General features: G+C 44.0%; 1 protein-coding gene across 3 annotated transcripts in view; it reads right to left on the bottom strand.

Annotated features, from left to right (window-relative positions):
- The window catches only part of PCDH11X (protocadherin 11 X-linked), a 1,508,525-nt gene that overhangs the window by 556,195 nt on the left and 939,518 nt on the right, over nucleotides 1-12,812 (bottom strand). The window contains exon 5 of one of the 3 annotated variants that reach the window (XM_077286503.1): nucleotides 3,980-5,415. The exons of the other annotated variants lie outside the window; for them this stretch is intronic. Within the exon in view, the coding sequence (XP_077142618.1) occupies nucleotides 5,230-5,415 (186 nt within the window). The 3' untranslated portion in view covers nucleotides 3,980-5,229. Of the gene's footprint in view, nucleotides 1-3,979; nucleotides 5,416-12,812 lie in introns of those variants that run through there. 3 annotated transcript variants of the gene reach the window in all.

Below are 12,812 nucleotides of genomic sequence, written 5' to 3'. Positions count from 1 at the left end.
AAGATGGCAGCTCATCGTCACGCCATTATCAAGTCATGGTGGGATGGGGCGATAGATGCCCGAATGGTCGTCCCAGAAGGATCATATATCTTATGCTGGTTTGTGACCATACAATCAGCTCAACTTTGATGAGGTCTATGGTCATACGGTTTTGGTTTCAGCCAAAAATTCATGCTGCCAGGTGTTCCCCGAGATTACCTCTGATTGCCGGGTTTTCCAGCAGCAGGACCCTCTGTGGTCAGCTTTACCATTGGTGACCCCCTATGGACGCCACTAATTTTGCCACCCTTAGCACTGACAACTTGGTATAGAATTAGCAGGATGCAATAAAAGGTTTAATAACTAAACGTAATTATTAGAGATATAAAGATACAATTGATGCAAGTGAAGTTTATGTCAATGTTTGGGGAATTTGCTGGATTTGGCAATATTTAAACAATATGGGATTTGCATTAAGCAAATCATCAAAACCCACGCTGACATTTTATAAAATACATACGATTGCATCAGCCGCAAAAGGCCGACAGGCGTGCAGTCTTTCCCACAATGCTTTGCAGCCATCACATAATGTATAGTTCAGCCATTTAGGAGGGACTATCACAGCCTGTATACAAGTTGGGGCAGGGAATGCAGCAGCATGCATTTTATGGTGAATCCGGATATTGAGAGGACGTGACTGCTCAGCAATAGTGATTTGAAAAGAAAGCCATAAAACACTGAACATTACACACAGTGCGTGACAGCACAGAAGTGAAGAACAGCTACCATCTGTTCACCCAAATATATGGAAATCACTTGGACTACGTCTATAATTGTGTTAGAGCTTGAGATTAGTTGGATACAGTCATAGGAGACCCCAGAGTGTTACATCTTTTCCAGAAAGTTGTGAGGCTTTGCCATATTTTTAATTCAATGCAAATCAAGCTTTTAAATTCAGCAAAGCTGGAGAATTGGAAATTCAAAAGATTCACTCATCTCTAAAAATTATGATAATAATGTAAATTATCTCTGTGATGATGTGCACTCCATAATTCACAGGGAAATCATGGTTATAGAAACTTACAAGACTATGTAAAACTTTTAGGATTGTTTGAAGAAAGGATCAGATACTAAATCACGTCGGATTTGCTTAAAAGTCCACCATTATTGATATTTATCCAACAGTCCAATAGACATCAAACGTGCAGTCCGACCCGAGGCCCCATATGACTCCACAGGAGCAGTTGAGCGCAATCATCTATGCTTCCATAGCAAGAGATTGAAAAGCACTTGTAACTTTAATAATGTAAATTCACACTCATTTCAGGCTTAGGAGTCCAGTGGGCGGTTTCTTGTAAGTGATTGAGAGCTTTCTCTGGAAACATACTCGTGAATGAGACCAGCTTACAGAATAATTTCTCAACACCCTATATATTATTCTGCTCAGCTCGTCCTGCTGAATAATATGATGCCCACAGGTCAGATGTTAAAAAAATCACCAAAACACAGACAATTATTTCTTAGAAATCCTGAAAAAAGTAATTAAGACTCTTCTGTAAGTTTTATGTGTATTTTTTATTACTGCGGCTTTTCTGAATACCAAGGTGTCCGCGTCCTGTGCCAGCATGTGCTTAGTGGTCGCAGATTAATAGGAGATTGGTGGCTTTTTCCTCTGCAGCACATCTGCCGCCGGCGAGTAATGATATTCAGATTGAGACTAAATATATTCAGTGGTAACAATATGAGTGTGTATTACAACGTTCGTCTCATTGTCGGCTCATCTCCCTTATCGTGGAGCCCAGATGCTGTGTCATTTTCCCTGACAGTTTCCAAATCTTCTTTTATGTAATTAGGGCTAGTTATAATAAGTATGTGTCAAGACGCAAAATAAATGCGAGTATTACAAATATTTCTGCCTCTCTGTTGTTATTGAAGGATTTTTTATGATTTGAATATTTCCTTGAGCTGCAGCTGCTCAGGGGAAAAATACAAAGTGGACCATGAAAATACAAGAACTCAAGACATGGAGGCAACTGGTATCTACCATGATAGAGATTAACTCATGACATGGAGGCAACTAACGTAGACCATGATAGAGATTAACTCAAGACATGGAGGGCAACCAACATCTACCATGATAGAAATTAACTCATGACATGGAGGCAACTAACGTCTACCATGCTGGAGATTACCTCAAGACATGAAGGCAACTGATGTCTACCAAGATAGAGATTAACTCAAGACATGGAGGCAACCGACGTCTACCATAATAGAGATTAACTCAAGACATGGAGGGCAACCAACATCTACCATGATAGAGATTAACTCAAGACATGGAGTCAACTGATGTCTACCATGATATTAACGCAAGACATGGAGAGCAACCAACTTCTACCATGATAGAGATTATCTGATGACATGAATGCAATCGATGTCTACCATGAGAGAGATTAACTCATGATAAAACTCTTGGAGAAATCAGCGCAAAATAGGGTGTTATCCGATGGACATTTAAAATTAGTGCTCAGATTATACTAACCTGATTGATCCTTTGTTAAAGCAAAAAATGTATAATTAGAGATATCATGACATGGAGGCAACTGACATCTACCATGATAGAGATTAACTCAAGACATGGAAGGCAACACATGTCTACCATGATAGAGATTAACTCATGACATGGATGCAACCGACATCTACTATGATAGAGATTAACTCAAGACATGGAAGGCAACCAATGTCTACCATGATAAAAATGAACCCAAGACATGGAAGGCAACCAATGTCTACCATGATAGAGATGAACTCAAGACAGTGAGGCAACCGACATCTACCGTTATAGAAATTAAGTCAAGACAGGGAGGCAGCTGACATCTACCGTGATGGAAATAACAAAAGACATGGAGGCAACCGATGCCTACCATGATAGAGATTAACTCATGACATGGAGGTAATTGACATCTACCATGAAAGAGATTAACTCATGACATGGAGACAACAGACATCTACCATGATAGAGATTAACTCATGACATGGAGGCATTTATTTACAGGACATTGGGCAAGACTAAACAGAATGTCTGCAGTTCACATGAAGTGCGGATATAATTCAGGGAAAAATTGTCCCATATTGTGGTTTTATCAGATTGTGACTCAGTTTATATATATATTTGTTTTGTTTTGCAGTCGTTCCAATGACAATTACATGCGCAGTGCATTAATTTTAAAGAGAGCCAAGCAATTTTTCATCTCCCCAGTAGGCATGCTGCAGTAACATAGAATATTTATTGCTTGGTTTCCTGAAAAATTACAACTTGAGGTCCCAGGAACATGCACGTATGCAATCAGCTCATTATGAGGGGATTCTTCTAACAAAAAGGGTCATCCAAAGTTTTTAAAAACTTCACAATTCCCAAATAATACTTTTATGCATCTAAATTTTTCTGGGTGGTCTTAAGTTGCTTCCCGTCTTACATATATATGGCATTAAAAACCAATTTATGGGGTGTGAAGTGATCTGCAACCATCGTCTAGTATCTTCTATGGAGAAGCATTGTGAGCTTGCTCTGTGATCTGTGCAGAGATCTCTGTGCAGGAAGGTTGTAAGATGACCTGTGATCATCACTTATTATCTTTTTTTCATTTAGTGTCATGCGTTTGCTCTGAGATCTCTGAAGAAGTCAACTCTGACTATCACACAGAGATTTCTGGATTGTTTCTGAAATATATGTAGTGACATAGAAAAGTTACATAGAAATTTAATTTATTTTAATTGCTTACGGAAGTGCTGAACATGGCTAAGCGCTGCCCTCGGCTGTCTCCCACATGTCCCATTGATGATGAATAAAGAGGTGGGGGGAGTGCTCAGCTTCGGCTTTATCCGGACAGTCTCTACTGAATGTGTCTACTTTTGGGATAGGTCGGCGTCCTAGGGCGGACCTCAGCTGCAGCTTCATCCGGACAGTCTCTACTGAATGTATCTACTTTCGGGATAGGCGGGCGTTCTAGGGTGGACTTCAGCTTCAGCTCCATCCGGACAGTCTCTACTGAATGTATCTACTTTTGGGATAGGCGGGCGTCCTAGGGCAGACCTCAGCTGCAGCTTCATCCAGACAGTCTCTACTGAATGTATCTACTTTTGGGATAGGCGGGCGTCTTAGGGCAGACCTCAGCTGCAGCTTCATCCAGACAGTCTCTACTGAATGTATCTACTTTCGGGATAGGCGGGTGTCCTAGGGCGGACCTCAGCTGCAGCTTCATCTGGACAGTCTCTACTGAATGTATCTACTTTCGGGATAGGCGGGCGTCCTAGGGCGGACCTCAGCTGCAGCTTCATCCAGACAGTCTCTACTGAATGTATCTACTTTCGGGATAGGCGGGTGTCCTAGGGTGGACCTCAGCTGCAGCTTCATCTGGACAGTCTCTACTGAATGTATCTACTTTCGGGATAGGTGGGTGTCCTAGGGCGGACCTCAGCTGCAGCTTCATCTGGACCGTCTCTACTGAATGTATCTACTTTCAGGATAGGCAGGGGTCCCAGGGCGGACCTAAGCTGCAGCTTCATCCAGACAGTCTCTACTGAATGTAAACAGATCGCATATAAGCAGCTGAGGAGTTGGCGGACAGAAAATGGAAGATGTCATCCTCAGGAAGTTTGCAGAAGTAAGTTAACATGGGATCTGAGAGCCAAAATCCTCAGCATACGCCGGTCATTATCGGAGGCGGGAAGCTGCTTTTATGTCTCTATGAAATGTTCATAAAGTATTTGTTTATCGGAATGTGCAGACTTGTTAATTGGTTACTTACTTGCTTAAGTAAGCAAATAATGTAAGCAAGAAGTTTCCTATTACTCCGAAACTAAACGAAGTGGCATTAAATGTGCTATCAATTTCCGGCTAATAGTCCTTCCCCGTGGCTCTGGTGAATAGTCAATCTGGAACTTCAGAGACGGCATCAGACTTCGCAACCGGCGCAGCGTGCTAAGCAGATAATGCCACAACCCAGCCGAAAATATCACAATGTCATTTCCAATTTTATATGTAGATAATATGTATTTCTTTCCTTTACATTTCACATTGTTGAAAATTATCCCTATGGGAGCGACACTTTCTTTATTTGTGAGAGCGGAACTTTCTCCGGTTGTTATGGGAACACAGTTGTGTGTTGTAGCTTGCAGAACGCCTAATCTTATTAGGGATGAAGAGATTTCCACACATTTTTGGGCATCAGAGCGTTTTTATGCACAGGAAACTTACAGTAATAAATATGTAGAACGTGAAGACAAAGGACGACTCACTGTATGGATTGATTGAAGGGAAAAAGTCAAAACACAATGCAAATGTCCACATTGTAGCTCAGTTTTTTCACTCAGTGCTGCAGTCGGCTGATTGTTGTGCGTATGCTCAGAGCTTGATTGGCAACTTCTGGACACAAGGATCTAGGAGACGTACAGGGGGGAAATTAGTATTTGATACTCTGCCAATTTTTCCCACCTACAAAGAATGGAGAGATCTGTAATTTTTATTGTAGGTACACTTCACCTGTGAGGGACAGAATCTAACAATAAAATCCAGAAAATCACATTGTATGATTGTTACATAATTAATTTGCATTTTATTGCCTTAAATACGTATTTGATCACCGACCAGCCAGCGAGAATTCTGTCTCTCACAGACCTGTTAGTTTTTCTGTAAGAAACCTCTTACTCTGCACTCATTACCTGGATTAATTGCACCTGTGTGAACTTGTTATCTGTATAAAAGACACCTGTCCACACACTCAATCGCACTCCAACCTCCCCACCATGGCCAAGATCAAAGAGCGGTCTAAGGGCACAAGGGACAAAATTGTAGACCTGCACAAGGCTGGGATGGGCTACAGGACTATAGGCAAGCAGCTTGGTGAGAAGCAACAACTATTGGCACAATTATTAGAAAATGGAGCAAACACAAGATGACTGTCAATCTTTCTTGGTCTGGAGCTCCATCGCTCCTATTATCGTTAAGGAAGGGGTTAACAAAAGTTAAAAAAAACTTATAGGAATTATATGGATTGGACAAATGTGCAGTTAGGGCAGTACCGTAAGGAACAAGATGGGTGAGGGTGATCGCTGCGCTCACCTGTACGGCTTGTGTAAGGACACAACATCTGGAGAATCCGGAGGTGCCGTAGCTGCAGCAATTGCTTTTTTACCTTGAGAAAGGCGCCGATCTGACATTGAAACGTGTCGGTGTGAGTAAAAAATCTTGCATATACTCTCCGGGTCTCATGCTTTCCGTGAGCGCAGCCCGCACATCATGATCCTCTCTGTTTTGCCAAGAAAATTTTATACACATCTTTCCTGCCACCTTCTCCCCAACTATGATCTTCTCTTTCTTCGGTGACCTGTCACTCTACACCGGTGCAAAGGCCAAACCAAATAGACCTGAGGGGCCACTGTACATTAGAATTGGCCCTGATCTCCCGTGACCTTGGGAGGCCGATCACAGACCTCAGATTGACCTCGGTGAGAGAACAGAGTGACCAATGAGAAGGAGGCCAGTGTGGAGGTCCAGAGTTGTGGCGGAACACTTTTAACACTTTCCCAGGACTTAATAGGATCCAGCACTAATGGCAGCTGCTCGAATTCAGGTTCTTGTGAAGCCAAATTTTTTTGGGGAAATTTACTATGAATTTCAGTGCTTACATATTAATTGGCTTATCTCTAGTTTTAAGTGATCGCACACTGGGGTCAGAGTCTTCGTCATCACTACACAAAAAAACATAAATGTGGTGACATATTCTCTTTAAAGGGGTTTTTTCATCAAAAAATCACTGTAAAAAAACAGCAGCCAAAAACGGCTTGTAGAGGAAGCAGCAACCACGAATATTACAAGGCGACCACTGTCCACTATCCAAGCGATGGTGGACAGCACAGGCATTGGGCGCAGGTTCTCAGAATGCAATCATGCTTCATCAACTTCTCCGCTGTTTTAGCAGCAGTCATCCATATGAAGAGTAAACATACAAACAGAATGGCGACCAGGTGTTGGACAGTAATCATACAAACAGAATGGCTACCAGATGATGGACAGTAATCATACAAACATAATGGCGACCAGGTGTTGGACAGTATTCATACAAACAGAATGGCGACCAGGTGTTGGACAGTAATCATTCAAAGAGAATAGCGACCAGGTGTTGGACAGTAATCATACAAACAGAATGGCGACCAGGTGTTGGACAGTATTCATACAAACAGAATGGAGACCAGGTGATGACCAGTAACCATACACACAGAATGGAGACCAGGTGTTGGACAATAATTATACACACAGAATGGAGGCCAGGTGGTGACCAGTAACCATACACACAGAATGGTGGCCAGGTGATGACCAATAACCATACACAAAGAATGGTGACCAGGTGTTGGCCAGTAATCATACAAACAGAATGGCGACTAGGTGTTGGCAAGTAACCCTACACACAGAATGGCGACCAGGTGATGGCCAGTAACCATACACACAGAATGGTGACCAGGTGTTGGCCAGTAATCATACAAACAGAATGGCGACAAGGTGTTGGCCAGTAACCATATACAAAGAATGGAGACCAGGTGTTGGTCAGTAATCATACACACAAAATGGAAAACAGGTGACGACCAGTAACCATACACACAGAATAGAGACCAGGTGTTGGCCAGTAATAAAACACACAGAATGGAGACCAGATGATGACCAGTAACCATACACACAGAATGGAGACCAGGTGTTGGCCAATAACCATACACAAAGAATGGAGACCAGGTGGTGGCCAAAAACCATACACAAAGAATGGAGACCAGGTGTTGGCCAGTAACCATACACACAGAATGGCGACTAGGTGTTGGCCAGTAACCATACACACAGAATGGAGACCAGGTGTTGGCCAGTAATCATACACACAGAATGGCGACCAAGTGTTGGCAAATAACCATACACAAAGAATGGAGACCAGGTGTTGGCCAGTAACCATACACACAGAATGGTGACCAGGTGTTGTCCAGTAATCATACACACAGAATGGTGACCAGGTGTTGGCCAGGAACCATACACGCAGAATGGCGACAAGGTGTTGGCCAGTAATCAAACACACAGAATGGTGACCAGGTGTTGGCCAGTAACCATACACACAGAATGGTGACCATGTGTTGGCCAGGAACCATACACGCAGAATGGATACCAGACGATGACCAGTAACCATACACACAGAATGGAGACCAGGTGTTGGCCAATAACCATACACAAAGAATGGTGACCAGGTGATGGCCAGTAACCATACACACAGAATGGCGACCAGGTGATGGATAATAACCATACACACAGAATCGCGACCAGGATTTGGCCAGTAACCATACACACAGAATCGCGACCAGGATTTGGCCAGTAACCATACACACAGAATGGTGACCAGGTTTTGGCCAGTAACCATACACACAGAATGGTGACCAGTTGTTGGCCAGTAACCATACACACAGAATGGTGACCAGGTGTTGGCCAGTAACCATAGACACAGAATGGAGACCAGGTGTTGGCTAGTAACCATACACACAGCATGGAGACAAGGTGTTGGCCAGTAACCATGATCACAGAATGGCGACCAGATGTTGGCCAGTAACCATACACACAGAATGGAGACTAGGTTTTAACCAGTAACCATGCACACAGAATGGCGACCAGGTGATGGACAGTGACCATACACACAGAATGGTGACCAGGTGTTGGCCAGTAACCATCCACACAGAATGGCGACCAGGTGTTGGCCAATATCCATACACACAGAATGGTGACCACGTGTTGGCCAGTAACCATACACACACAGAAGAAAAAACAGATGTTGGCCAGTAACCATACACACAGAATGGTGACCAGGTGATGGCCAGTAACCATGCACACAGAATGGTGACCAGGAGTTAGCCAGCAACCATACACACAGAATGGTGACCATGTGTTGGCCAGTAATCATACACACAGAATGGAGACCAGGTGTTGGCCAGTAACCATGCACTCAGAATGGCGACCAGGTGTTGGCCAATAACCATACACTCAGAATGGCGACCCTGTGTTGGCCAGTAACCATAAACACAGAATGGAGACCAGGTGTTGGCCAGTAACCATAGACACAGAATGGAGACCAGGTGTTGGCCAGTAACCATACACACAGAATGGAGACCAGGTGTTGACCAGTAACCATACATACAGAATGGCGACCAAGTGTTGGCCAGTAACCATACACACAGAATGGAGACCAGGTGTTGGCCAGTAACCATACACACAGAATGGCGACCAGGTGTTGGCCAGTAACCATACACACAGAATGGAGATCAGGTGTTGACCAGTAACCATACATACAGAAGGGCGACCATGTGTTGGCCAGTAACCATACCCACAGAATGGAGACCAGGTGTTGACCAGTAACCATACACACAGAATGGTGACCACGTGTTGGCCAGTAATCATACATACAGAATGGAGACCACGTGTTGGCCAGTAACCATACCCACAGAATGGAGACCAGGTGTTGACCAGTAACCATACATACAGAATGGAGACCAGGTGTTGGTCAGTAACCATAGTTCACTTTTGCACGCAGTCTTGACCCACTCTTCATTTGGACCCCTATACACATTGTAACATAGGGCGGATTTACTTTGGATGCCACCTGTGACCTTTCGGATCAGATAACTGGTGGCAAAATTATCAGACCAATACGCGTCTAATAATTTATGCGTTATACAGTTGTTCACTATTTCTGTAAATGCAAGGAACGCCAGGCAGCTGCTGCCAAGCCAATAAAATAATTTAAGGTTATTTAACCCTTCAGAGGTGACCTAATTTTACCAGACTCTACGCTGTGCCATGGCTCGTACAGGACCCCGGGGGTCATTTCTTCTCACATGGATTTCTGTCCCTTCGGTGTATCAGTTTCCTTAACAACCTTTAGAAATCGCCTCTTTAGAATAATGTGACCGAGAGTAAAAGTGTCAGTTATGACACAAGAGCAGATCCATGTAACCTCACAAGATCCAAGTAACCTCACAAGATCCATGCAACCTCACAAGATCCATGTAACCTCACAAGGTTAAGCTAATGCTTCGCCTGGCCCAGTGCCCGTCTATGGAGGGCCTATGGAGACAAGCTGCTCCGGGCACATCAAGCCTCTAGGTGGTTGGAGCCATTTAGGAGATTCTTGTTCTCCTGCTCAGCTGGATATTAAATGTCGGGATTGCAGCGTCTGGGAAGATGTCTCAGTAATGGCTGCAAGTCGTCAGTGATTAGAATAGAAGTACAACCAATGTGGACATTGAGTGATGACTTCCACATGTGGACAGATGTGGCCTATAATCTACTGTGCATTATAATGATGATTTCCTGCACTGATACAATGTAACTGAGACCAAGCGCAATGTGCACAATCTGAACTGCAGTCTATGATGGCGGACTGCCGATCTCGTACAGAGCGTGTTAGGCAGCACACCAGAGGTAGCGCAGAATAGGGCAGGGTGAGACATTTATGATACCTATTTCTTCACCCTCCTAGGGCTTCTTTGCAAAGAAATGAATTTCTTGTTCATATGTAAGTTGGGCTGGTAAGTGACTGGTGCCTGTATTGTGCACTTCAGTCCTCGGCTGCTCTTCACTTCTCCGATTCTTGATTGACAGCGGAGACCCGGCTGCATAATGTCGCCACTGCTGTCAATCAAGAAGACCGGCGGCAACAGAACGGCGGACAGTGACGCTATAGGTATCATTGGAAATGTTTTTCCCTGGATTCCTAGGGAAATTTTTACTTACAGGTTCCTTTTAAATTACCACCTGCCATAAAAGAAAAAAACATACCATGATACCATTAAATATGTGAGGCTGGCGATTTTTTCTTTGTGTTTAAATGACATTGACACCTTTGCAAAATGAGTTAATTAAGAATCTGATAGTGAGCGTATTCTGATTTTATTAAGCTTTTTACTTCTCTCACTAATTTAGAACCACAAGAAAGTTGATCTTTTATTTGATCATAAATTAGTTGAGAGTTGCTCAGCAAATGACAGATAAAAGTATTCCAAACGAACTGTAAAAACGAGCTCGCTAACGGATACTTGGAGAGCTCCTCCTGCAGCCAGCAATGTGCCTGGGAAACGAGGAGCTGAAAAAAACAGTTTTTTAGTAAAACCAAAAGTGCAAAAATAAATTTTGCCAAAAACATCTGCAAGGAGTTTGTATGTTCTCCCCGTGTGCAGGCGTTTCCTCCATGTTCTCCGGTTACTGATAGGAAATGTAGATTGTGAAATTGGGGTATTTCCTGGATTTGATGCTGATGGTTTACCCTTAGGATAAGATATTAATATTTACAGCTGGGGTCCGGCTCAGGCACCTGTGCCCTAAGGACCTGCAGTGTCGGGCAGCGCAGAACCGCTATTTCTCTGATCATTGTATGTGAAGGATAGATCATCAGCGTGAAAGTTCCCCAAATTCCTTTAACTTTGTGCATTTTCTTTGCAACTTTCTCCTTCTTGCAGGTTTCCGTCCTCATTGCTATGGATCCTGGCACATGTCGTGCAGATGGCTGGGTTGGTGCACAGCAGGGATGGCGTCTCCGGTGCCAGCCTACAGCTGCTTAGCGCAGCCATCATGTAGCAATACAGACATCTACATAACTGATACTGTTGCTACATTTGTTTTCTTTTTTTGTTACATCAGCAAAACACTAGGAAAGCAAATATTTCGCTCCTCGCACCGTATTGTGCGCTGATGATCTCGGATCATGGAGTTTCCAGATCCCATGAAATGGTGATGTACAGACGCACGACTCACGAGCGGGGACAGTTATTCTGCTTCTTGTACCATAGTGATGCACGAAGCGTAATCCCATATCCGAGGTGAACAAGGATAGACAGGAACAATCGGCTGCTCGAGAAAGAAGGTGTTCTATAATGGAAGCCCTTGGAAGAAAGGAGGCGGAATAATAGGGAGCAGGTCTGTAAAGAGTCACACGGATTAACAAAAGGCACAGAACGAATGCAAAATGCCGCGGTATAGTGAGAGCGGCACAATGCCACAATAATCACCCACCACCACACTGGTCCTTGGCGCGCACCGCCATCTACAACCACTGAGCCGCTATTGTGCAGGGTGTCGCGCTCTACGGCAGCAGCCATTTGTCATTCTGTACATCCTATAAAAGCCGCTATGCCGAGAGGCCGCTACCGAACAATGGCCGCTGCCACGCAACAGCCGGGAGGAAAGGAAGCAGCGACAAGCCAGCAACAATAATGTGCCGCAATGTCCGGCACAGGGGAGGGGTACTGCTCCGGGGTGTATCACACACGATGGGATGAGATACAGCAGACCGTATCACACAGGATAGAATTAGATACAGCAGATGGTATCACATAGGATGGGATTAGATACAGAAGACCGTATCACACAGGATGGGATTAGATACAGAAGACCGTATCACACAGGATGGGATTAGATACAGAAGACCGTATCACACAGGATGGGATTAGATACAGAAGACCGTATCACACAGGATGGGATTAGATACAGAAGACCGTATCACACAGGATGGGATTAGATACAGAAGACCGTATCACACAGGATGGGATTAGATACAGAAGACCGTATCACACAGGATGGGATTAGATACACGGATCAGCAGACCGTATCACACAGGGTAGGATTAGATACACGGCTCAGCAGACAGTATCACACAGGATACGATTAGATACACAGCTCAGCAGTCAGTATCACACAAGATACGATTAGATACAGGGCTCAGCAGTCAGTATCACACAGGAGAGGATTAGATACATGGCTC

Source organism: Ranitomeya variabilis, chromosome 2 (genome assembly GCF_051348905.1).
Source record: "Ranitomeya variabilis isolate aRanVar5 chromosome 2, aRanVar5.hap1, whole genome shotgun sequence".
NCBI classification, from domain to species: Eukaryota; Metazoa; Chordata; class Amphibia; order Anura; family Dendrobatidae; genus Ranitomeya; species Ranitomeya variabilis.
The sequence above is the reverse complement of the archived record's forward strand: the minus strand, read 5'-3'. Positions and strand labels throughout refer to the sequence as shown.